The sequence below is a fragment of the Notolabrus celidotus genome, chromosome 18 (genome assembly GCF_009762535.1).
Source record: "Notolabrus celidotus isolate fNotCel1 chromosome 18, fNotCel1.pri, whole genome shotgun sequence".
Classification (NCBI taxonomy): domain Eukaryota; kingdom Metazoa; phylum Chordata; class Actinopteri; order Labriformes; family Labridae; genus Notolabrus; species Notolabrus celidotus.
The window spans coordinates 21,052,040-21,078,037 of NC_048289.1; the positions used below are offsets into that span (position 1 = coordinate 21,052,040).

General features: G+C 39.6%; 1 protein-coding gene across 2 annotated transcripts; it reads right to left on the reverse strand.

The window, feature by feature from the left end:
• Nucleotides 1-6,612: 6,612 nt before the first annotated feature.
• On the reverse strand, nucleotides 6,613-25,398 carry sec31b (SEC31 homolog B, COPII coat complex component). Of its 2 annotated transcripts, XM_034707427.1 has the most exons (26): nucleotides 25,252-25,398; nucleotides 22,914-23,139; nucleotides 21,616-21,811; nucleotides 21,431-21,526; nucleotides 20,915-21,055; nucleotides 18,785-18,927; nucleotides 18,597-18,696; nucleotides 18,326-18,487; nucleotides 15,798-15,950; nucleotides 15,473-15,703; nucleotides 15,317-15,391; nucleotides 15,135-15,227; nucleotides 14,931-15,042; nucleotides 14,647-14,825; nucleotides 14,437-14,563; nucleotides 14,179-14,324; nucleotides 13,900-14,073; nucleotides 13,644-13,814; nucleotides 13,350-13,542; nucleotides 12,876-13,268; nucleotides 12,694-12,732; nucleotides 10,442-10,500; nucleotides 10,224-10,349; nucleotides 9,965-10,084; nucleotides 9,417-9,488; nucleotides 6,613-8,033 (listed from the first exon to the last, which is right to left on the reverse strand). In XM_034707427.1, exons 2-26 carry the CDS (start codon nucleotides 23,114-23,116, stop codon nucleotides 7,854-7,856), a joined length of 3,684 nt encoding a protein of 1,227 aa, XP_034563318.1. In that variant the 5' UTR covers nucleotides 23,117-23,139; nucleotides 25,252-25,398; the 3' UTR covers nucleotides 6,613-7,853. The 2 variants fall into 2 exon arrangements, with proteins under 2 accessions (XP_034563318.1, XP_034563319.1); XM_034707428.1 differs by lacking the exon at nucleotides 12,694-12,732.
• Nucleotides 25,399-25,998: the final 600 nt, after the last annotated feature.

Here is a 25,998-nt window from a genome sequence, read left to right on the forward strand (position 1 = left end):
ATTAAAGGCTGTAACGTTTTCAAAAGTTATCTTAAAATCAAAAGTTTTATAGATACTCAGTTCCATACCTGAAGTCAAAGTTTTGTTTCCATAATGTAAAAAATACTTTAAATCTTTAACGTTGTAATTGCAAAACTAAAAGTTCTCCCATCAAGGAAAAAAGTCCCTTGTAGTTACTTTATATTACATTATCATTTCTTTGTATCATGTTGGCAGCATTTAAAAGGTACAGCTTATAGCAATATTGCAAATACATATAGAATATTTAATAAAGTGTTAAATTTAAACTTCTAACAAATGGAAGAATGGAAATATTAAAAAACATTTAAATGTTCTAAAGTACAGTAAAAGAGTAAATGTACTTTGATACAGTAGTGCTAAGTCTTGTGTTTATTTTAAAATTGTAGCTATAAAACATTCCAAAAATACTTCATCATGCAACCTCAATTCCATAATAGTTGGGACACTGTGTAATATGTTTATAAATAAATTTTGATGTTTGCAAATCATTTAAAGGCTTTTTTTTTATTTTTTAGAATTTTTCAAGATTATTACATACAGTTAGTCAAACAAAGAAAAAAGGAAAGAAGAATATGACCAAAACAAGACAGATGGATAAAGTAAAATACAACAACCAATAATAATAATAACAACAATAATAATAATAATAATAATAATAATAATAATAATAATAACAACAATAACAACAAAAACAACAGCAATAATAATAATAATAATAATAATAATAATAATAATAATGTTAAATAAAAGTAAAATAATAACAATTAATTTTCAGATTGCAAATTACATTGAAATCAGAATTGCATTTCATTAGTGTGAGTGACCCCCAAGGGGGCTTAATTCATATAGTTAATTCAGGGAGTCGATACATATTTCAAAATTGACAAAGTGTATACCTGTGTATATTAAGCGCTGAAAAGAGGAGAGAAGCAAGGGTTAAATATAGAAAAATAAATAGAGCATTTAATAAAATGAAGAACATGTACTACTGTCTACTTATTTCTCACTTATAACCGGTGAATCATTTGAAGTATTGCTACTTGTGTATCTCTCCCATTTCTCCCATTTAAAGCCTTTATTTTAATTTTAAAAAAAATAGTGCAACAAGTCAGTTTTTGAAACTGAAAATGTGACTGTTTTATCAGAAATATTTTCTAATTTTAAAATTTGATGCCATGAACACATTTCAAAACAGTTGAGACAGCTGCATGTTCACCGTTTTGTTGCATCACCACTTCAAATTTCAACACTCTGTAAATGTTTGGGAAGTGAGGTAACCAGTTTAGTTTTGAAAGTGACGTGTCGTCATCTCACCTGATGTAGGATTTCAGCTGCTCAACAGTTCAAGGTTTCCTTATCATATCTTTGTTATCATGATCATATACTGTGTAAATGAGGTCATGATGCACCAAATGATTTCTTGTGGTGACAAGTTGAATCTATAGGCAGGCCACTTTAGCACCTGGACTCTTCTACTATTGAGCCATGCTGCTGTGATGCATGCAGAATGTAGTGGTATCAACTTGCTGCATTACGCAAGGTCTTCCCTAAAAAAGGCTGTGTCTGGATGGCGGTATAGGTTGCTTCATTCAGGATTAATGGAGCCTTCCCAAATGTGTAAACTTGCCACGCCATGATAGATAGATCTTTATTTGTCCTTAATATGGAAATTTGTTGTCACCGTCTGTACTAAAAATACATATATAAAACACAAACAAACAATACACATCCACCCAGCCTCACAACAATGGTGCACATCATCCCACATATATACACACCGGACAAAGATGAACACACAGGACACATAACATGGGCATTTTGTTTAGCAGTGCTATGGCCAACGGGACAAAGCTTCTGCCAAACTGGGCTCGCCTACAGTAAAGGGATGGACACCTTCTTCATTGTCCCCAGAATCCATAAAGAAATTGGTCGCAGGTCATTCAAATTCAAAGCCCCATGTGATTGGAATAATCTACCCCCTTCTCTGAAATCCATCACCTCCATCCACTGCTTTAAATCAAATTTGTTTTATCATTTAGAAACAAGCTGTTCCTGTTTCTGACGTGTGTTAATGTGCTTTTTTGATGCCTTTCTCTTTGCTGTCTATTGTCAAAGTTTTGTTTAATGGTGGGGTGCTGGGTGAGGGAGAGCTGTCTGTGTTTGTGTATTTGTGTTTGTTGTGATTTACTGCTTTGTGTGTATTAATTTGCTATGTGTTTTTGTTGGGACCCCCTTGAAAACGAGATGCTGCATCTCAAGGAGCTATCGTATAATAAATAAATTGCAAATTACAAAATGACTTGTGAATCCCCATACCCTCAGGGATGCTGGCTTTTGAATTGTGCACTGACAAGCCAGGTGGTCATTCGCCTCTTTAGAGTAGAGGATACGACATCCATGAATTCCAAAAGGAATGTTTAAGTTTGATTAGTCAGAGCGTTGGACAGTTTTCCACTTTGCTTTTGTCCATCTTAAATGGGCCTGGGCCCAGAGAAGTCCCTGGTATTATATATATGGTTTCCTCTTTGTATGGTACAGTTTACTCTGCATTTGGGGATGCAGCAACAAACTGTGTTCTCAGACAGTGTTTTTTGAAAGTGATTTTGAGCCCATTGCGTGATTTCCACTGCAGAGTCATGTCTGTTTTTTAATGCAGTGCCGCCCAAAGATTAGCCTTGTCCCTTTTGTACAGATATTTCTCCAGATTCTCTGAACCTTTTACCAATAATATGAACCCTAGTTGAGGAAATCCCCAAATTATTTGCAGTTTCATGCTGAGCAACATTGGTCTGATATTGCAGAACTATTTCATCACCCAGTCTCTCACAGACCTTTTCCCATCTTCACTTCTGAGAGACTTGGCTAATATTGAGTGCCCTTATCATACCAAGTCATGTTACTATCTGTTGCAACTTAATGCAATTAGTTGGGAGTTGTTCCTATAGGTGTTTTTTTTTAGCACTAGACAACTTTTTCAGTGTTTTGCTGTCCCTGTCCCAACTGTTTTTAAATGTGTTGCTAGCATCATATTTAAAATGAGCGTATATTTTTTTTGCAAAACAATAACATATTTCAGTTTCTTTTATTTTTTTAATTGTATTTTTATTTGGAAAGGGTAACAATACAAAATGTACAACACTTCGATAATTGTATTCATCCTTTTCCAGTCCTTTATGTATGCATAGGGAGAAAAAGTATGTTCACATAGTCAGTCCTGAAATGTTTCTGTCCTCAGTCTTTCCAGGTGAATGCATTAATTTATACTCTTGACATTTAAACACATACATATACATTAATCCTCACCTCTTCAGTCAGTAATCAACACTCATTTTCTTGCATACATCCATTACACAAACCCTCAGATATATAACTATTTACATAAGAACATATTTCAGTTCCGACTGACTTTGACCTACTTTTTTTTTCTTTTTTTTTTTTTGTCATGGTGTATTTATTGAATTTTCCATACAGACAAAGATCAAATACAACAAAGACAATTCAGAAATAATAAAGAAAAAATTAGATACAACTGGCTTCCAGTCACAGGACAGCCAAGGGTAAAAAAGAATATTGGAAAACAAAAGAAAAATAATGACAATAACAATTAAGAGGAGAAATATGTAAATAAATTACATACAAATAAATTAAAAATTGCACCAGATCACAGAGTTTGTGTTTATACAGAGCCATACCCATTTTCATCCATCAAGACTTTGCACTACTTTTAATTAGATATAGGCTTCAAAGGATTTGGTCACCATGATATTTTACATTCTACACAGCATCCCAAATCTTATGGAATTGGGGTTGTGCAATGAAGTCACATGCATCCAAATATAATATATAAAACAAAATGAAGATGACAAAGACATAGTAGAAAAAGCCAAAACAATAAAAAGGAAGAAGAAGAAGAGAGAATACAAAAAAGAAAGACAGGAAGAAGAAGAATAGGAACAAAAAGGAGAATCTACACATAATTGTAGAGGAGCAAAGAAGAATGCATTTCAAACATCAAAGAGAGTACAGGTAGGTTACTCTTGAGTAAATATACTGTGGATGTAAGAGTCATCTCAGCCTGACTAAGACTGATCAGCCCATTAAGCCTCAGTGTCCAAAGAACAGAGTGACTCAGGGCGTAGAAGCGGTGTGATGTGATGAAGTTAACATCATAAAAACATCACCCCATGACTGACTGACCGGGGGTTACTGCAGTTCAAAACCACCCCAAAAAAAACCTACACGCGCCACGCTGCACGGAGCGTCTGACACCAACCGGCCAATCAGGGGCGAGGTCTTGACTTATGATCCTCCTGAACCAATGGAGGGCAAGCATGTGAACTACCTTTGCCAGTGTGCAAACTGTCACCCTCAGGAGATTTGTAACATAAATGACATCATTGAGCTCAATGGAACTAAAAATCTAATATGAACATTTTAAATGAAAGCTTTGTGCATTTTTTACTTCCTGTGTAAGTGGGAGGAAAGAGCAGCAGCAGAAGTGAAACTTACCTGTGGGCGTGGGTGTAGAAACGTTGACAAAGGCAGTAAGGAGCTCATTGTGTTTCAGGTGTGCAAAGAGAGTACACAGACGGTGAACAGAGAGACCTCTAGTGGTCAACATGGGAATTACATACAATGCTATGCTGACACACCATAGTATATTATACTAAGAATAGCTACTTGTTTAATTGTACATGCTTTATGGTTTTTACAGTATACAGTACGTTTCATGGAATAAAATAGCAGGAAATTCCAGGCACCTAAAATAAGATTGCTTACATTTATTTATTTATTTATCTATTTATTTATTTATCTATTTATTTATTTATTTTTATTTATTTATTTATTTTTCTTCCATGTCCTATATTTTTCTTTTACCAACCTCCACTATGTCTCTTTTTTATGTAACTGTCTATGAGAAAATTCTAATAAAAAAGTATACATATATTAAAAAAAATAGCAGGAAATGTACTAAAAAAAAAAGTATGTTCATATATTGTAAGAAAAAATCACAATCATGTGAAATCTGAGGACCGGCATCCATTTATGAATGTGTGAAAAATTAATTTAAACCGTCAAATCATCACTTTAAAAAAAACATTCAATATTCTATAAATTAAAGCTCCTATGAGGAGGTTTTAGCTGGTAATGCATCAGACTGAAATCAATACTGATGCCCCAATGTGTCCCAATAATGCTAACAAGACCAACATTGCCAAAATGTATTACTTCTAAATGTTATTTATCACGTCTGAGACCAATGACATGGGCTGTTTTCGAAACCACCTACTATACTAGCAGTACGTACTGATTTGGCCAAAATTCAGTATGTAGTACATAGTAAGTGAACAAGAGCAAAATCTGCAGTAAGCCAAAACTCCCTGGATGTCTACTGATTTGGGAAAATTTCACAGTATGCATCGGACCAGTCTGCCTCACATACTGTTTCCCACAATGCACAGCGCTAACGTTCCGCTTCTTCTTTTTTCTTCTTTTTTGATGAGGGGAACTCAGTTTTTAGGTGCTGTGAAAAATATTAAATTCCATTTGATCCACTTCTTAACTTTTTAAATCGGCTTTCTGAAACCGGAAATCCAGTGACGTCTGGCTCAGCATACTGTAAAACAGATCCAACAGAACAATCATTGTAGAGGCAGTGATGGGTTTCTCACTTATCACTGGGAGAGAGTGTGTGTGTGTGTGTGTGTGTGTGTGTGTGTGTGTGTGTGTGTGTGCGTGTGCGTGTGCGTGTGCCTCACTGGGGCTGACTGATTGCCTAATGAATATCACCTGCAACTGCCTGTGAATCTGTTTGCCTGGTGCAGCGAGAGAGGAGGCAGGGTGCTGATATTTCTGTTGACCTCTAAAGCTTTTTACCACCACATAGTTCTGTTCTGCAAGTTCATCTACATGAAATATATTTTTGAAAGTATGTTTTATCGAGAAGGTCAAATAAACACCCTGAATTGCAGTAACGGCTTCATGTTTCCTCCCTTGGAGTCAGCGCGTCAGACAGATCCCTGTATTCCCCTCTCTGTGACTAATCTAGTTTTTGATAGTCACGCAACAGTCATACATACTACCTTTAAACTCAGTAAGCAGTAGGCAGTGCTTACTGCATTCTACATTCTTGGGTAGTATGTAGCAGGCAGTTTTGAAAACAGCCACAGGTAGGTTTCAGATGAAGTCATTGGCTACACACTGCAGGAACCGCCTTTATTTACATTATCTCTGGTGAATATTCCTCATTAGTAACAGATCTAACTGTTGAAAGAAAAGCAATGAGATTAAGCACTAAAGGTGCTGAAGTGTGAGGGGTCCCCTCACTCTGACATATACAATGCATGCCAATAGGACCATGTCTGTACATGCGTGCATTTAAGCTTGTGTGAAAGTTAAAAAAACGTGAAAATATTGGACTCCTCCTCAGGGATTAATAAAATCTTCCATGTTCCTTTTATGAGATCATATTTTACATCTGGAAATACAATTTAGAGGTCTCTGGTTAGTCTTTTTAATATGCTAAATGCAGGTATTTGAGCTTTAACTTAGCTGAAATTACAAATTCCTGAGACAATAAATCCAGTTCAAAAGCTTTGAAGTGAAATTTTATTTGAAAAAGTTTCTGCAATGAGTAAAGTAAGCAACATGGATTGTATAAATATCTGTGCAACCAAAATGAGCACACGGAGGCACTTCACTGCCTTCTTGCTGCCATGATACATCAAACTATCCAGCTGTACGTCCAGCTACAAACCTCTGTAGATTACAGGTTTTTCATTTCATTCAGGTTTGTAGAACTGTGCGGTCTAATCTAAAACAAATACAACTTATCTTTAAAAAGTAATTCAGAGTTAGAAAAAGGAGAAGATGTTGCCTTGGTAGAAAGATGAGTTAAAGCATTTTAAACATGGAGGATTAATTATTTGCAGTCCAACATAAATTAATGTTTGTTCATGAGCTGCCATGTGAACTCAGTAGTGAGTGACATGGAGAAAGAAAAAAAGCTAATTAAGAAACATCAGTGCTAACAGGGCTAAATTAACACAAGAAAAACACAGAAAATCATAGTAAACAGCTAACTGACAATCACTGTTTGGGATTCTTTTGCAGTGCTTTGGCCCAAAACCCCTCATGGCACGATAAACCAACACAATCTGATACAGCAGGCGAAGAAAACAATCAGTGTTGACTTTGTTTCAGAGTTTTTAAATGCTCTTGATATCTGTTGTAAATGAATAAAGAAATGAGAAAATCAGATTGTTTCTCCCTCGTGCAAACTACACCAACATGAAGGATTGGAAGTGCAACCTAGGTTTTTTTAAATTCTGGTTTCAAGCCTTACACACCATGCAGGAGCCGTTCGTCCCACATGTTTTGTTTCTGCAGCTGGAACACTGCACGTATTCAATCCAAACTTTATCGACAACTCCTGAAGTAAGACGAAAAGTATGCACATGTATGGAGTGTAATGTGGACTGTGATAAAGCACCTACTCGTACACACACGCCACCTCGATTCAAACTTTTCACCACTTGCTTTTGTATTTTACATCAACTGTTGAATTTACACAGAATCACTACTTTCAGAATACATTCATCTTTTTTTTGTAAAATTACCACAGCAACAATGACGAATCTCTACACAAGGAAATCCCCCTCAGCTGCATCCCTCCAAGAAGGAAAACATGGAGCGATGAAGACCACAATCAGCAATATCATTCTCTTTATCAAAGCATGTCATCAGGTCAAAAAAAGGAGAAATAAATACATATATAACAATATGATAACACTGAAGTCTGCTCGGTGGGCTGGTTGGTGGGGGGGGGGGGTTTAGACTCCCAGCTTGTTGGCGATGGTCATGAGCACTTTGAGGATGGGCATGAAGGCGGAGATCTCGCTGAAGTTGCTGCTGCTGACCACCTGGGTGTGCACCTCCAGACCACGCTGGTAGTTCTGACTCGCGACGCAGCGGCTGATCTCGTGGAGCCCGTTCAGGATGTTGTGTGAGAGCTGAGAGGTTGGCAGGGAAGAATGATCATTATGTTGCACCTCATGCAATGTCAATGAAGAAGGTGTCTGGAAATAGTGAAATACACCAGAGACAGAATTTCTAAAGCTTCTTGTTTTTGTACACAACAGCCCACATGTGTTTAAAGTTCTGTTAAACTTTACACACCAGACAGCACTGGTTGTTGCTGTGTGATCTGGTCTATTTGTAAAGTTCCATTCAGCAAATGTCAGCTGATGAATAAATGCATTTTTCACTTCTCTTTAAAGACTGGGTATTATGCTTTCTCATATTTCAAACATACTGTAGATATAAAGTAACAACGTTGGAAGTCCATACTAAACGTGTGCACATTTTCAAATCGCTAGGTATGCATATGTTGTAGTAATCCCAAATTTGTGTGTAAACTGCGTAACGGTCCGTTCTTAAAATACCGTGAGATCTTTGCAAGATCTTCACGAGACTTGCTGAAATGATGAGGTCATCACATGCAGATCTCCTAAGTGGCTAATTTGTTCATCTGTGGTGCTGGAACAGCGAAAGGAAACCAAGCGGCAACCTCCGGTCTCAAAATATGAAACCCATGTGGAAGTTTTATAAACTGCAATTCATCGAGAATCCGCTTGAGGCTGGCTGCAGAAACACCGGAAACCACATAGACACCAATTAAAAAAAGACGATCTTTGCAGCATTAATAAACATGTTTACAGCCTGGTTCAAAAAACGACTTGGCTCTACGTAGCTAATTTCTCTATCGGCACACACTGTACGGGGGTTGAATTTTTTTCTAACGAGACGCTTCAGAAGATATTAAGATTATGAGTTTTTGCCCAAATAAGGACATGACTAACTTGACTCCCGGTCGGGAACACATAGCTATTGGCTAGGAGGCTCAAACTGCCCCTTTACATCACACTCTGCCTGGTTGAGTTCCGCATTTCCAATATGGCTGTCGCCGCTGATTGGCCTCAAAACAGCGCTTCAGAAACAGATGGGTGACATCACAGATACTGCATCCTTATTTTATACAGTTAAGCTTTGGGCAGACCGGTCTGCCCAAAGCACATCCTCTGACAGGCCTCCCAAGGTCTAGCCAACCAGAGGAAAGGGGGTTTGAGGAGTGGTGGGGCCTTAAAGAGACAGCAGCTAAGACGAAGCGTCTCAGACAGAAGCTAAAATAAGGGAGTCTTAACTCCTCACTGCATGATGGCACTGAGACAAAAAGACTACATGATAATAAAGACCAAGTTATATTAATTTAAGATGTCAAATCAATAATGCATCAGTTAAATATTCTTTATAGACAGGGTAAATGTGCTTCAAACTTAAATATTTGAAAAACAGCTTTTCAAAGTGTATCTGGTGTGCATGTGTTTATTTCTTACCGTCTGCTCTCTCAGCTTGTCATACAGGTAACCCAAACGTTTAGCTGCATCATCAAGTTTCCTCTTGGTTTGCTGAAAATAAGAAACATTTGTGGTAATTTAATATTCAACAAAGACTTTGATTTTCCTTTGATTATTGAATTTTTTTTTATTTATAAGACACTATTTTAATACCTTTATTCCATGTCTAAAAAGTGAGCTGCATCCTTTGTGTACAATACAGTTGTACACTCCTGAATGAATAAATCTTGTGCAGTGCTGGTTTGATTGAAAAGACTCCTCAATTCATGAAAACAAGTGACCAGCAGAGGTGGATGGCGAAACTCCAGGTGATTTGGTTGCAGGCAGTGGGTCTAACACTCTTTTTCTTTTTTATGTATATCTTTTTTCTTCTTTTTTCATAATTTATTTATTTATTTTGTACAGCACTTTGTGTTACAATATCATTGTATGAAAAGCGGTTTATAAATAAAGTCTGATTGATTGATTAATTTAAAGGCTGGATTTTACTGTATCTCAAGCTTCATGTCACATATACTCAGACTTACTGGGTCTCTTGCAGCAAGCTGGCAGCGCTGCACCAGGCTGTCAAACGTGGATTTGAGCACCATGTGGTCAGCAGGGATCTCTTTCTGCTCCACCCTCTCTGCTGGCAGCTGCTGGAGGAGCTGAGGACACACACACACACACACACACACACACACACACACACACACACACACACACACACACACACACACATAAAAGGTGTTGACATGTTTGCTGCTAAGAATATAAAACAACATCAATCAGTTGTAACACACAGACCTGCATGCTGGGCTCTTGGGGGGCTCCAGGAGGGACCTGGGTGTGATCGTGTGGCTGAGGAGCCTCCACGGGGAATCCCATCACAGGAGCAGTGATGGGGGCTGGTGGAGTGTAGTTATCAGGGACCTGAATACACAACAATGAGACGCATGAGAAACACAGAACTCATTTATGTTATACAGACATTTCTATCAATAACAAAATAGAACCACGAGTACCTTCTTCTTTCTGGGTCCACCCCTCACTGCTGGTGGGTCATTCCAGCCCTCTTGAGGTCCTAAAAAAAAAAACAGTGGGAGGGGTTTAGAAGGACACCAGCAGCTTATTCATAAAGGAGCCACACTCAAGCAGTAAAATATTTCTTTGAGCCGAGGTTAGTTTACATGTAAGAACGCTTTGAGTGAGAAAACGTTAAGCTGGAGTTTTTAGAAAATATGGTAAAACATTCAGGCAGGGGACTCATGATGACTCAGCAGTACTCAGAAGCTTTTTCAGACATATTTTGCGAGCTCATATGTTTGTATCGAATCAAAAAATGCCTTGTTTTATTCTAAATTTGAATTATTAAGTGCATGCCTGGATTAAACCCAGGATATTGGAGTTTTCTTTTGCTGTGTTTCCAGCCTAAATACAAAAAACTACATTTCCCTGAAGCATGAAAGCAAACAACGCCAACACTACACCGAGTTACCAGAAAACAGAAAGGAATAGAATCTGTCACAAAGTGAGTCTAAGGCCCAATCTCAATGTCCTCCCTAAGCCCTGAGCCCTTCTTGACTTAACTGAGGTCAGCTGGAACGTGATTGAGGGCACAAGGCTGTAAGGGCTAAAAACCGTGGAGTGGAAAGGGACAGCACTTTAACCTGCATGACATCATGGAGCTCACCTTCGCAGCATTAGAAATTTTTATGCACAATTTTTTTACTTTCCTCAATTTTAAGGCGCTTAAAGCTGCTGTTGGTAGTTGTGATATAAACATCAGTTTGTTGAGAGGTCTTGAATGTCAACACTACCCCACCCCACCAGAATTCCCCTACTTCTCATGCTTGTTCTATGAGGAGGAAGTAGTGCCAGCTTCTCAGCCAATCAGGACAACCTAGTAGGGGCAGCCACTCGACCAATCGGGACAGAGGATCGAAGAGTAGCTCTGATTGGTTCGTGATAACGGGAAAGTAGGGGAATAATAACATTGCTTGATACAAAGGCATTGAAAAAGAGAGATTTGGCCATAATCTCAAATTACTTCAATTACAGATGAGTACTAATTGGTATTATGACTTATTTTCCAAACCCAGCAGAAAAAAAGAATCGTTTTTTTACCCTGTTCCTATCAACTGCAGCTTTAAGGGACGACCAACTGCCATTTGATTCAGGATTGTACCGTACAGACTGCTTAACCACAAAACGTAGAATATGTAAATATATAACAATAAATATATAAACTATACTGTTTATACACATATGTGTGAAGACAAATATAGTTTGGCTGATTAAAGGCTGATTTATACTTCTGCGTCTCCCCTACGCAGCAGGGGCTGACGCGGACATGAGCCCCACATACTTGTGCGTCGGTGTGTCTGTGTCGCGCAGCAATTCTCCGCTGAAACGCATGAGGGCAGTGTGGTCTCTCTGATAGCCGGCCGCCTGCTTCCGGTCCCGCTACGATCTCTGTTTACTTTTCCACAGAGTTTCAGAGCGTGTTATGTTAATCTACAGCTGATACATGTTGCTGTTTATCATACAGACATGATTACATGAAGAATAGAGAGGAGGAAATGAAATACACGGCCGATGTGCGGCCGATGTGCGGCCGATGTCCGGGATCCCGGAAGTGCTGTAAATGCGGGAAAGACAAAGCTGCCGAGCGGACCAATCACAGAGCTTGCGGTCCGCGTCGGCTCTACGGAGAGTTACATTTTGGAGGAGGTGCACGTCAGCTACGTGCGTAGGCCTCGGCGTAGGTACGGGAGCTACGTGGACCCCCGGTGTAGGGTACACCGTTGATTCAACGCAGAAGTATAAATCAGCCTTAAGGCTGTTTTCTACATTTATACTTTACAGGCAAACTTTTTTGTGACGCAAAATTTGTTGTAGCTTCCTGCTTCTTGTTCACGTCTTTCTTTTTTTATTTCATGTTATGTCGTTCGTTTACCCTTTAATGCTCTCGGGCTTCCAATGCTATGAACTATGGGTAATTCCCTTAAGCTAAGTCTGCAAAAATGCCCACTTATGGAAAGAGGGCATAAAGGGCTCAAAAAGTCTGTGAGAGATCCCAAGTTTTGACAGTGGGACAGTCCTGAGCCCTCACGGACTCAAAGTCGGTGAGTGTTTGAGTGTTGACATTGAGAATGGGCCTAAATGTGTTTTTTATTTGTGTTAAACTCCACATATTATGTGTTTTTTCTTTCCTGGTAACTCAGGTGTATATTTCAATGCACTCTTATTCCATATCCAACCCTAACCCTGTCACCTTGGTTGTCACTCTGGGAGTTCAGCCAGGGAAAGAAGCCTGCAAGTCAAATGAGGTGAACAGCTGAGTATGATTCAGTAATAATGAGCAGAATCTTATGCGTGGATATGATTCTATCTACAATGATTCAACAAACAGATGGAATGAGTGTGTGATTATTTTGAGTTGAATCTGACGTGTACCTATGGGAGGAGGAGCAACAGGAGGAGCATACGGCTTTGCAGCAGGAGCACCGGGGCCTCCCTGTGGATACCCTGATCCAAGAGGGTTGTACGGACCGGACGCCATAGGGGGAGCAGGACCCTGGTTGTGGAGGGCCCCTGGGTACATGGGGACTGGTGCTCCAGGTTGGGAGGTGGGGGACATAGGGCCTGATGGTAAAGAGGTAGATGGCATGAAGGTTGTTGGTGGCACCCCTGGGCTGGGCATGGGGGGCAGGCCTCCTTGGGTGGATGAGGAAGGCGGGGGTCCTGATAAGCTAGCAGCTGGCATAGAGGGACCTGGAGGGGGGAAGGCGGAGGAGGGGCCGCCAACGGGCATCGGCTGGGGCTGGAATGGCTGATGAGGAGGGAAACCTGGGGAAAGATGTGTACATTGTTAAAAAAAGAGAAGTCTTACAGAACTGAAAGAGTGATCGAAACAGTTACATGTCAGACCTGGTGCTGTAGCTGGATGTTGAGGGTAGGGAGACCTCATGGAAGGGCGGCTGGTGCTGGGTGGCATGGCGTGAGAAGAAGGTGGAAGACCAGGCCCGGTGTTCACTGGAGCAGCTTGTGGAGTAAAAAATGATGGCATAGGAGGCTGCGGTTGAGGGGCAACTTGAGAGGGAGCGGGAGGCTGGTACTGACCCTGAATTTAGGACAAAATGACACCAAATTTCAAAGTTAAGTTGAAATATTTAGAATGAAGTAGGAGGGATGATCTTGCAACATGCATGATTGAGTTTATACCATGACTTGTGCTTTTGGTGCAGCAGGAGTCTGTGCAGCAGGAGTCTGTGCAGCAGGAGCCGGCTTAGCTGCAGCCACACCTCCTCTGTTGAGGGAGTTTGGAGGCTGCTGACCACCGGCAGCCTCTCCCTGAGCGTTAAACAGTCTGTCTCTCAGCATCATGATCCCAGGCTGGGTGGACAAATCGTGCAGAACCATTAGAACATTTCATCACAATCCAAAGAGAGAATGGACACTGAAATAGATAGACTCTCACTTGGTCTGAGTTCTCAGGCAGGTAGGTCATGGCAGTGGCCAGGCTGCCCTCTGCAGCCAGTATGCCAGCGTAGCATGTAAGCTTCTCGGCAAGGATGGGGCTCTGGACTGCCACCTCGCTGTTGCGGAGACGCTCTATTGATTTACGCAGCATCATGACTTTTTCAACGAGGTCCTGAAAAATAAAGACGCACAAAGACAGTCTTCATTACTCTTACCTTTAGGCTTCAATGCTTTTTGCAAACATTCTTGAAGAACCAAAACCTGTCAGAGATTTTACCTCCAGACCAAGAGGAGTGGCGCTGTCTTTGTGCAAGGCCCAGCACTCCACCAGCTTCTCGATGTTCCCGGAGCAGATGTAACACAGACAGGCCTGCAGGCAGCGCTTCTCTGTGCCTTCATGTTCCAACCGGCCTCCCAAAGTGTCTTTAAAGAGAGGATACAAGATGAAACACTGTTAAAAACTGTGCTGGTAACATAGCAAAGATCTCCTGTAAGTGAGGTCATTTGAAGTGTTATACAATTGCAACACACTCACCACACAAACGGGCAAAATCCTCAGGGTGAGCGTAGGTCAGCAGAGCAGCGAGAGCCTCTTTCCAGTTGTCCAACTCGCAGCTCTGCACGATGTCCCTCCAGTTCTGGGTCACCACTGATGATATGAGCTGAACATGGACGCAAATTAAATGAATACACGGCTCCTTGTGATTGAGCACACTCATGTACAAAAAATCAAACACACCCTCACCATTGAAATGCTGTTCTTCTGCTTGCTGAGATACTTCTGTTGAGTTTTCTTCAGCAGCTCTTCTCCTCCGCTGATGGACAGGAGGATGGCTTCAGCATAACGACCGTCGTTCAGACACAGATCCACAGCTCCCTCGAAGTTACCAACCAGCAGCGCCTGGCTTATCAAACCGTCAGTGTCTGCAAAAGCACAACAAAAGGTTATGAGCTGTCAACAAGCACAGCGATTCAATTTGCAATCAGAGATAAACAGTTTAATTCACTGATAATGAAGTGTGTGTGTACCACAGGATATGGGGATCTGGAAGTTGGAGTTGTCCTTCGGGGTTTGACTGAAGAAGTCTGCAGGGGATACAGAGCCTGAGGTGCGAGCATCCGCAACAGCATCATCAGACCTCTGGAAACAAAGCAGAGAGTATGGTTAATTAAACAACAGTTAGCGTGCAAATTCAAAACAAAGAATAGAAGATGAAGATTTTGTGTGCTGACCTCAGCAGAGAGCCGCTGCATCTTTTCTGCCAGATCTTTAGCGTCTACTCCATGTCCATTGTGCTGAAAACTCTTCCCCAGGCATTTAGAGATCTGATTGAACAGAAGAGTTCGAAAGCTCAGGCATGAGATATAAGTCGCAGGGTTCACTAGATATAAGAGATACAAGACAGGCAGAATACCTTTTTCTCTAACTCGTCTTTGCTGAAACCGAGAAGTCTGAGGAATTTAATGCGTGCTTCATCCTCAAAGTTTACCTGCAAACATAGAATATAGATAAGCTCAAAGGACAACATCACACTGACTGACAGATTTAATGTGATGACTCAATAACGCACCAGCAGGAACTTCCATATGTCCTGCTCAGCATCTGACTTGGCGTTCTGAATCTTAGCCTGGCAGTAGTTGTTGAAGGAGCCTGACTGCAGCGCCGCTTGCAGCTCCCTGGAGCGCTGAAGGAACTCTGTCTCCGTGGTAACCTGGCTCACAAACACCTGCCTGGGGACGGGCTGGGGGCTCTGCACAGGAGGCGGCTTGGGATTCTCGAAGGTGATCAGTTTACCTCCAAACTGAGGAAGAAAGACAAATAAGTCTCAAGGTTAAAGACCACTCTAACATATTCTTCTATTTACATGTTAAGAAATGGTTTAATCTCTCACTCACAGCAAAGGAAGCCCCCACTGGTCTGCGCACCCACTTAGGAGGCTTCTTCAGAGGGGGGATGATGGTTTCTTGTGTTGTAGGCTGAGGGACCTGCAGGGGAGGAAGAACCTGCCCTGTTCCAAAGGGATCCATCGAATCAAAGGAGGAGGATATCTGTAAAATAACATATCAAATGTTAAAATTGGAACATGTTTTTGTTAAGCTGAGTGTCGTGAATGGAAAATTGTAAACATACTGCAGACCATCTACATCTAAGAAGCTTGACTGATCTTGGTGATGGAGGCTTACAGCCCCCTGTGGTTTGATGTTGGCACTACAGTCTGTAAATAGTAGACAACAAAACACTTTATACTAAAGTCAGTCTTTAAGTTATGTAATATTATTTTTTCCTCTTTCTTTGCATTCATATATGTATAAATGTGCTTGTTTATTTATATTATTGTAAATTTCACTGATTTGTTTCCCTGATTGGTTTCTTTGTATTCATTGTTAATTGCCCTCTGTGGACAATGCGTTCTGTCAGTTATTGTGTTAAGATGCTGTAAAAAATATGAAAAATAATAAAACTCTGGTCATAAAACAACATTTGAACACATTTTTTGCTTAGAACTGATAAAAACTTATCATATAAAAACACAGAATCAGCAAAGACCACCCTAACTGACTTGAGATATGATATAAAACAAAACTTCTACAAGTTCTGGCTCCTCTAATAATGAAATCGACTGTTTTTGTGATCTTTTTTTGATGGTAAAGTGAGTATTTTTGGGGTATGGATTTATGTAAGACAAAACAGGAAATGTAAAATAACAAAATAAATTTTAAATAAACCAAAACGTCCCTGTGTTGGTCTTTTGCTGTTGTTAATGATAATTTTGCATTATTTTATTTCCTTTAGTTTGTACATCTGGGTTTCATTTTACTTGTTACTTATAAATAGATTTAAAATTTCTGTATTTCGTGATGAGCGGCAACCTGGAAAGTAACCTGGAAAGGAAATTACATTAACATACATTAAGTAGGGCCTATGGCGGGCAAAAAGTGCCACATGGGTGTGGAAATAAAATGTTTGTTTGTTGGAGTATTTTACTATCAGAATTTGTGATAAATACATCATTATTGGGATTTGTATTGTTGTTGTTTTTTTTTTTGTTGTTTTAATTGTTAAAAAGTAATGTTTGTAAAAACTTCTGACCATTAGTGACGCCCAGTGGGAGGAGTCACCAATATATAAGAGGGCTGTGTTGAGGTTCCCTCTGGGCAATTCTTCTTTTTACTGGTAAGGGGAAGGAGGTAGCTTGTTGAGCAGTGTCTGTCCACTGAATCTGTCTTTGATTGTTTCTTTTGTAAGTATTCTTTTGAGTGTTTTTTTCTTCCTTCCTTGTAAACATCCTGCACTGCATTGAGGCTGACACCAATAAATATTCACCTCAATTTCCTGACTACGCCTGTGGGTTTTTTGAAACATGAGTGGATGAGAAGAGAACCTTGCAACACACTTAATATCCATTTATTTTCTTATCATTATCATTATCTGTTGGCTTCCTAATTTGTTTATTCCTCTTCCTGAATTTTCCTCATTGCTCTCTTTTTAGGGTGTGCTCTTAGTCTGGGGTCGGGGTGGGGTTAATGTAGGGTATTGTCTGTACGAGTTCAGTATGTTGGTATGTGTGTGTTTATGTTTATATGTTGTATAAGTTCAAAATAAGGATGTCAAATTCAAGTATTCTCGGTGATTAATCTTTGGAAATGTCAACAATCAATTATTGATTAATCATTAAAAACAATTTGACGTTTTCCATGTCAAAAACAATGCCAACTGCGTTTTTCCTCAGTGACACAATGTATATAACTGACAGTATTGATTACTATAAGTCACATTGAGGCGTACAAAATGTTAAACACCCTGAATATCAACGTGTGGAGCAGGCTCATAATCGCCATGGATGCATTCGTATAAAGTGAAGGCTCAGGTTACAACATGTGGATTTACTGAGAACTGAACAGAGACATATTCCAGACTCAAGGTGTCCAGTTTTCTGACTACTTGTTCTTATTGAGAAAAATGAGTATGTGATCGTGGTCAGGTGTCAGTCGTGGTCAGGTGCCAGACGTGATCAGGTGTCAACATGGAGCGTAACCAGGGCATAATCAGATACTCAATTAATTGTTAACATCCCCACTACAAAACTTCATAAATAAAGTTGTTTTTAAAAAAATTAATAAAGTAAGTTTAAAGAAAGTTCCTGATATTTTATGGACAAAATGTTTAATACTCAAATGAAGAAAATATTCAGTAGATTAGCAAAAATGTATATATATTTATTTTACTTTACTCAATCACCTCAAATATTACAGCAGTCACCTCACCACCCTTTAATATCAACGTTAGGTTCTGTTAATCTGCAGGTAGTTGCTCATTTCATAGAGGATCTTTGATTCCTTGACGCCATCTTGTGGTCAAACGAAACAGCTCAGCACACACTCCTCAGGATTAAAAATACATCCTGCCATTGAAAATCTCCTACCTTATCAGCTGTGCTTTGCTGCTGAGACTTCAAGCTCCCTCCCATCACAGAGTACACAGTGATTCTCCCGTCAAACGAGGCAGCAGAGAGCAGGGCTGGATTTCTGGGGCACCACTGGACGTCAAAGCACCACTGGTTTGTTGTCGGAAGCTCGTAAATGACCTGGAATGAAAGAGTTGATGCGTGAAGTGAAGTGAAGTCGAGTCATGATAATGAGAGCGAGTAATTCAGAAACGGGAAAAAAATACAAGCAGAGATTTCTGTCAAATACCTCTCCTGTGTTTGGATTCCAGCAGAGGATGCGGTTGTCTTTAGCACTACTCAGCAGGAGCTCAGGGTCAGCCTGACTCCATGATATGGACAGAATCCCCCTGAAGAGAAGACACCGATACAAAAAACAAGTCAATACAGAACAGTCTGGAAGAGGATCACAATAAACAAAAAGTGTCAAAGCCTCACCTTGTGTGGTTCTCCAGGACTTTAAGGGGTGACGTGGCGAAACGGAGGTCCCACATTTGGATGACTGGCAGTCGATCATCTTCAGATGCCAAGACCAACTGGGTGGCAACTTCAGGGTGCCAAAGCATTCCTGAGCAGTGCATCTGAAACCACATGATGGATGAGACTTAGAATGACAAAAGGACATTCCAACAGCTGAACCAAAACCACTTTCACTTTTATGTGTGACCTGAAAGGTGGCTGAATATGATACTCAAGTTTTTACGCAACCCTCTCTGAGTTAATGCTTGAAATTCTAACCTTGTTATAAACCTTCCCAAAAGAGAAACAGAGAGAGAGGCTTATGGAAACAGTGCAGCTTGTGTCTGCTCAGACGCCCCACCTCTAGTGCTGACTGATTTAAGATGTTGAGCTACTAAGCTACAACCGTCTAGTATGTTTCCTAACTTTGCTGAAGGTGACCCGGCAGGAAGGGGTACTTCCAGTTTCTCAGGATTGTTTAGTCGAACTAAGCACAGGATACATATGGGGCGCCGTTTGTAAAGTTGTGCACACTGAAAATAACAGAAACATTTCTCCACATTTAGCTCCAAAACGTCCCAACAATGAAGAGTGAATTTTTAAAACTCACTTTTTTTTATCACATTTAGAGGAATATATGTGATATCCTTAACATTTAATTTTGTTGTGAAAAAATATATTAAGTTAAAATTTTGTTAAATCCAAATGGTAAATATAAATATAAATGTTAAATATAAATGTAAATGTTAAAACACTAAATCTAAATGTTCAACAATAAATCTAAGTGTTAAATCTAAATATAAATGTTAAATATAAATGTAAATATAAATGTAAATATTAAATATAAATGTTAAATGTTGCTCTGCGATCCTAAATATTTAGCTGATATGCAAAATTCACACTGCCGCATATCAGATTTATCATTGAACATTTATATTTAACATTTAACATTTCTATTAACATTTAAATTTATCGTTGAACATTTAGATTTGTATTTAACATTTATATTTATATTTAACATATAACATTTATATTTAACATTTATATTTAACATTTAACATTAAGATTTAGATTTAACATTCATATTTATCATTGAACATTTATATTTAACATTTAACATTAAGATTTAACATTTAGATTAATCGTTGAACATTTATATCTATATTTAACATTTATATTTATATTTAATGTTAAGATTTATTGTTGAACATTTAGATTTAACATTTAACATTTAGATTTATATTTAACATTCATATTTATCATTGAACATTTATATTTTACATTTAACATATATATTTAACATTTAGATTTATCGTTGAACATTTAGATTTGTATTTAACATTTAGATTCATATTAAACATTTAGATTTATATTTAACATTTAGATTTATCGTTGAACATTTATATTTAACATTTAACATCTAGATTTATATTTAACGTTTGGATTTACCATTGATTTTAACTTAATATATTTTTCACAACAAAATTAAATGTGAAGAAGATCATAAATATTTCTCTAAATGTGATAAAAAAAAGTGACTATTTAAAATTCACTCTACATTTTTATGTAGAGTTTTGGAGCTAAATGTGGAGACATGTTGCTGTTATTTTCAGTGTGCACAACTTTACAAACAGCGCCCCATAGATACATTCATTGGGTATAGATCAGATGTTTTAACATAATAGAAAATGATTGAAGACACTAGGTTTAAGTTTCAGGCATCACTACGTAGCTCTGAAGGTACCACTTGACGGTGCTGAAACTGCACAGCAGGTATTGATTGAATGTTTGTCATTACTGCAGCTGAAGATGTACTGCAAGAACATCAGTCAAATAAATATGATATAACTTGATTGCACCCCAGCTCAGATCTTGGATGGAACAGACTTATCATTAGAAACAGAAGTTAGAGGGTGGGGTTTAGTGAAAAAAGCTAAACAAGCCACCCAGTCGTCTTGATTGTGAGCCAGTGTTCTGCTGGAATTTGACAGGCTCTGCCAGGTTCTGCACTGCTTTATGGATAAACACTGATGTGTAAGAACAGTCTCTGCATAACTGCCAGCTGGCTTGACTTGAAGCTGCTGTGTTTTGCATGAAAAGGTCACCCACCCTGTTACTGTGGTCGCTGATCTTGATGATTGGCTCGTTCTTTCTCAGGTCCCAAACAACTGCCTTCCCGCTGGGGTTTGCAGAGGCCAGGATGTGCTGGACCTGCCTGTTCCAGGACACCACGCTGATGTCTTCAGCGGGCTAAAGTGAGGAGACAAAGGCTGTGAGTGTCGGTTAAAAACAGATTCCTGATATTCAAATCACATTACTAGGAAGCCTTTTCCATGCAAACACTGTATGTGTGTGCTTATTTAAATGAAATGTGCAGAAAGCTGCTAACACTGATACAGAATTAATGTTTTTCAGTACAGCAAAGGAAACCATATAGGAAACTCTCTTGTGTCTTTCATTCTTGACTCTCACACTTAAGTACAAAGGTAATGAAACAAATAGAAAGCTGTCTGTTTGGTAATGAGGGCTCTATTTTGGGGGCTGAAAGTGAAAGGTTCAGGATGAAAACAGGAAGTCAACTCATACCGCACAACAGATATTACGTTTCTGAAACTTCACACTGACCTGCGATTTTGCTCCTGGTGTCATTGGACTGCTGAAGTTGTTCAGATCCCAGATGTATATCTCTGAATCATTCGCTCCTGATGCAAGAAGATTACTCTGAAAGGGGGAACAAAGACGGATTAGTTGTGTGTACTTCAGAAATGTGGTAGCACTGTCTTTCTAGGGCTGTGGCTGCAGACGTTTACCTGAAAAGGGTTGAAGTCAAGTGCCCTAATGGGTCCTGTGTGCTTATCAGACTCTCCCACTATTGCATCTGCTCCAGAGCTCATTATGACCTCGGGATTATAAACAGTAACCGTGCCGTTTTCACTTCCACCAACCAGTCTGCCTCCCGTACCATCTTCTCCCATTCCAAAATTCACCCATACAATACTGTGCAACCTGCAGGAAATAAACAAGAATATGGTGAGTTATTTACAACTAAAGAGTACTACAAATGTGATACACACCATTATGAGCAGTGATTAGTCCTAAAAAGGGGAGCTATTAAATGGGAGTGATTCAGAGGAGTAAATGTGAAAGAACTGGACATGTGTTTTATCCCATCCATCTATTTTCTTCCACCTATCCGAGGTCGGGTTGCAGAGGTAGCAGTCCAAGCAAATCGACCCAGACATCCGTCTCCCCAGCAACACTTTCCAGCTACTCCTGGGGAATCCCGAGGCGTTCCCAGACCAGGCGGGAGATATAATCCCTCCACAGAGTTCTGGGTCTACCCCGGGGTCTGCTCCCGGTTCAACATGCCCGTAACACCTGTAAAGGGAGGCGTCCGGGAGGCATCCTTATCAGATGCCCGAACCACCTCAGCTGTCAACGTGAAGGAGCAGCGGCTCTACTCCGAGCTCCCTCCGGATGTCCGAGCTCCTGACCCTATCTCTACAACTGAGCCCAGCCACCCTTCAGAGGAAACTCATTTCAGCCGCTTGTTTCCGCGATCTTATCCTTTTGGTCATGACCCACAGCTCATGACCATAGGTGAGAGTTGGAACGTAGACAGACTGGTAAACTGAGAGCTTTGCCTTCTGGCTCAGCTCCCTCTTCACCACGACGATCCAGTACTACGCCCGCATCACTGCTGACACTGCACCAATCTGCCTGTCGATCTCACGCCCCATTTTACCCCCACTCGCAAACAAGACCCATGTGCTTCATGTTATTCAAAAATTTCTTCGCTCCAAATTTGTCAATAAATGTCCAAATGAACACTATGCATGCTTTCCCATACGACAGAACCGTACCACAACACTGGAGGTGCCAAATAAATACAGGCATTACTTCTGTGGCAGTTAATATGTGTGGCTGGTGATAAAGCTGAGATACTTGTTGCATTGTCTTGTATAAAAATAAAGCAGTAATCAAAGTATTTTACTGAAGGATTGGGTCAGGTCACATCCCTGCATAGGTATATATGTCCAGAGAAATAGCAGCGTATAATCCTGCTGAGGAATTGTATCCAATGTTTGAATTATTCCTTTCAGATTACCTGTTTGCTGTGGGTAATGATCCTCTGAGCTGCATCTCCACAGAGGGGTCAGAGAAGTCCAACTCAAATATCTCCAGGGCAGCAGTAGTGTTGAAAGAGGCATCGAGCTGTTGTGCCGAGGTTCCCAACGCCAGGCAGATGGGATGGTGCACGGCAGGACTCCACGCCTGGTGGGCAGTCCTCTGGATCTCCTTCAGCCTCATTTTCCTCCTCAAATTCTTAAACTCTGGGCGAAACGAACAGAGTCCTCTTATTAAAACACTGCATGTTTATAAGCATAGCATTGGCTGTACATTGAAAATACAGTCATTAGAATACCCATTAGATTTCCCTATTTCATGTTGATGTCAATCAAATGAGTGTCACTCAACTTCTTTTTCAAGAAGTCCTCTACTTGAGCCTTATATTCAACCCCCAAAAAACGTCCACCCCTCCTCTCCCTGTAGATGGTTTGATCTAAAAGACACTGCATGAGATTATTTCTGACAGCAGGTAAACACAGACACACAGGTAGATCTGTGACACCGGTAGCTGAGTTCATTAGATGAATTGTCATGAGTTCAACAAACTTCTGCACTGTTTAAATAGTTAATCCATCCCTCATTAAAGTGGTTTAGCCCTGTTGTTGTTAGCTAACTTAAGCTTTGACATGCAATAACGCAGCATCCTCTTTAAAGTTCATAAGGAGAGTTTGGAGCTGTGTGAGTCTGATGACAGAGTGCTGACAGTGTCACTATCACAATATTACAGGTGAAATTATTAAATCACTAAACTCTACCTGATAACCTCAGGTGGAGATGCAGAGGAAATATCTTCTTTAAATAAAGAGCAGAAAGCAGCAGAGGCTGAGGATGCAGAGGTTACTGTAGGTCAGATAACATTTAGCTGTAGGTAATAAATATGATTTGAAGGACCCAGATAAATGACTTTAAAATGCACATAGAGATGTAGATTCATGTTACAGAGACTCCTGCATTCAACTGTATTGAAATACTGTAATGGTATTAACATCAAAATATGGTGTCAACACAAACCCCTCTACTAACATACAAAGCAATCCATCATCAAGCACCCTCTTATATCTCCAACCTGCTCCACCCTTACATCCCCAGTAGACCCCTCAGATCCTCAGACCAGGGTCTGCTTGCTGTGCCTCGTGTCAGGCTTAAAACCTTTGAGCATGTGGCTCTCTCTCTCTGGAACAGTCTTCCGCCCCAAGTGGGCTGTGTTGATTCGACTGAGACTTTTAAAAAGCAGCTTAAGACACATTTCTTTGTTATGGCTTTCAACCTTCTGTTGTAATTTGATGTCATTGTGTCTACTTTCTTAATTATCTTATTTATTGCTCATTGTATTGTCTTGTCGACATTGATTCTCTGTAAAGCACTTTGTGACTATGTCTGTGAAAGGTACTAAATAAAGTTTACTTACTCTACATGGAATATGTGTTACTTCTCACTGCAGTGGCTCAATCTACTCTCACTCTTCAACATGTTTATGAATTTTGTGTTCATGTCTAAAACATAGATTTTTTTTAATTTGGCATGTTTTCATTATTTTATTTTACTGCAAACCTTGAAATTAAGAGACATTTAAAGTATTTGACTTACATATCTGTTTATTAAATGTATTAATCTGCAGTTTTTGCTTATATATGGACTGGGTTTCTGGTTATAGGCTGATTTTGCACTGTCTAATGTTGGCAGGTATGTCCTTAGTGAATGAAAACGAAGTTGAGCTTCAAATCACAGCTCACACTCTTTCTAACTTGCTCTAACAGGGTGTCACCCTCACTGACAGATCGACTCCGACTATTTCCTGAACATGCTGGCTAATGTTAACTAATCCAGCTTGTCCGCCAACACGTATAGCTTCCCCTTGTGTTACAGCACGTTGTTGTATCATGAACATTTGATATTGACTGACTCAAGAGGTCATCTATGAGACGTGTTGCAAAGGCATTCGTGCAAAAAACTGACCTAAGCTAACCTCATATTCAGTTTAACTCGCGCTAGCATTTCGTAATTACACCTTCAAACACGTTTTACACATGTCAGTTAGCTTTCAATCTCATTGCATTCACACTTAATACTTACCTTAAAGGTTATTAGGTGACATGACAACTAATATTATATGTTAAAGGATGAAGAAAAAGACAGTTTGTAAGTTAGCATTCCATCTTGCTGCTGACTGGCCGTTCCAGTACATATCCATAACCGATGCTGCTACAAGCTAACAGCCACCACCCTTACTACTTTCTCCACAATAAACGGGGTTCACTCATGATCAGACACGTTTAAACCCAGAAGAAATGATCAGAAACACTTTTTTTACTCACGTCAACTGTCAATGACACAGCCTGACTGCACTCATCCACAACAAACTGCAGAGCTAGCTTCTTATCAGCCAAGCTAGCAGCTTAGCCTCATACAGCAGACTCCGGCCAAAGTGCTTTGCTGTGTTGTCACTAAGCTACGGTGGCCGACACGGACATTTCTCACAGAGCGGTGGCCTTAGGTAACCCCACTGAAACAGTAACCCCAATTTTTTATGATTTGCATTCACAAAGAAAAGATGAGATTTTTACTGTTCCTTTTAACCCACCTGTTATTTTGCGGGTCAAATTGACCCATTTTAAAGTAAAATAAATCGGGGAGAAAAAAATAAATGTTAAAAGTATAAAGTATAAACTTCTTCTTGGCTTAATTAGCGTGAACAACATATAAAATGAAAATGGTTAATTTCACACATTTGCAACCCCCCCTGCATGTTTATATTAAATAGATACTCTTTGCGGGTCAATTTGACCCTGCAGTAAAAGTGGAGGCTAAAAGGTGTCAGAAGTGTCAAATACTAAATGTTTCTTTGCAACTGTGTGACATATTTCACTCCTATCACTTTCTAATGCACATAAAACAAGTTTTAACATGAGTTTTCATAAAAAAATGAGTGAATTATCCTCATTTAACTATGATCTGTGAGAATTGAGAACACCAATGCACTAAATATTAATTTAAATGGTTAGTAATTGAGTTAATAATGAGATATAAAAAATGTATATTGGGATATTTTTGGGTTCTGACAC

What these genes read in the sequence shown, in the direction of transcription:
- sec31b (XM_034707427.1), bottom strand. Translation starts at nt 23,116, where the DNA reads ATGAGGCTGAAGGAGATCCAGAGGACTGCCCACCAGGCGTGGAGTCCT. An exon ending in TCATTACCCACAGCAAACAG is followed by an intron (nt 21,812 to 22,913) that starts GTAATCTGAAAG and finishes TATTTCCTGCAG; the next exon opens with GTTGCACAGTATTGTATGGG. An exon ending in TGCAGCGGCTCTCTGCTGAG is followed by an intron (nt 15,043 to 15,134) that starts GTCAGCACACAA and finishes CTTTGTTTCCAG; the next exon opens with AGGTCTGATGATGCTGTTGC.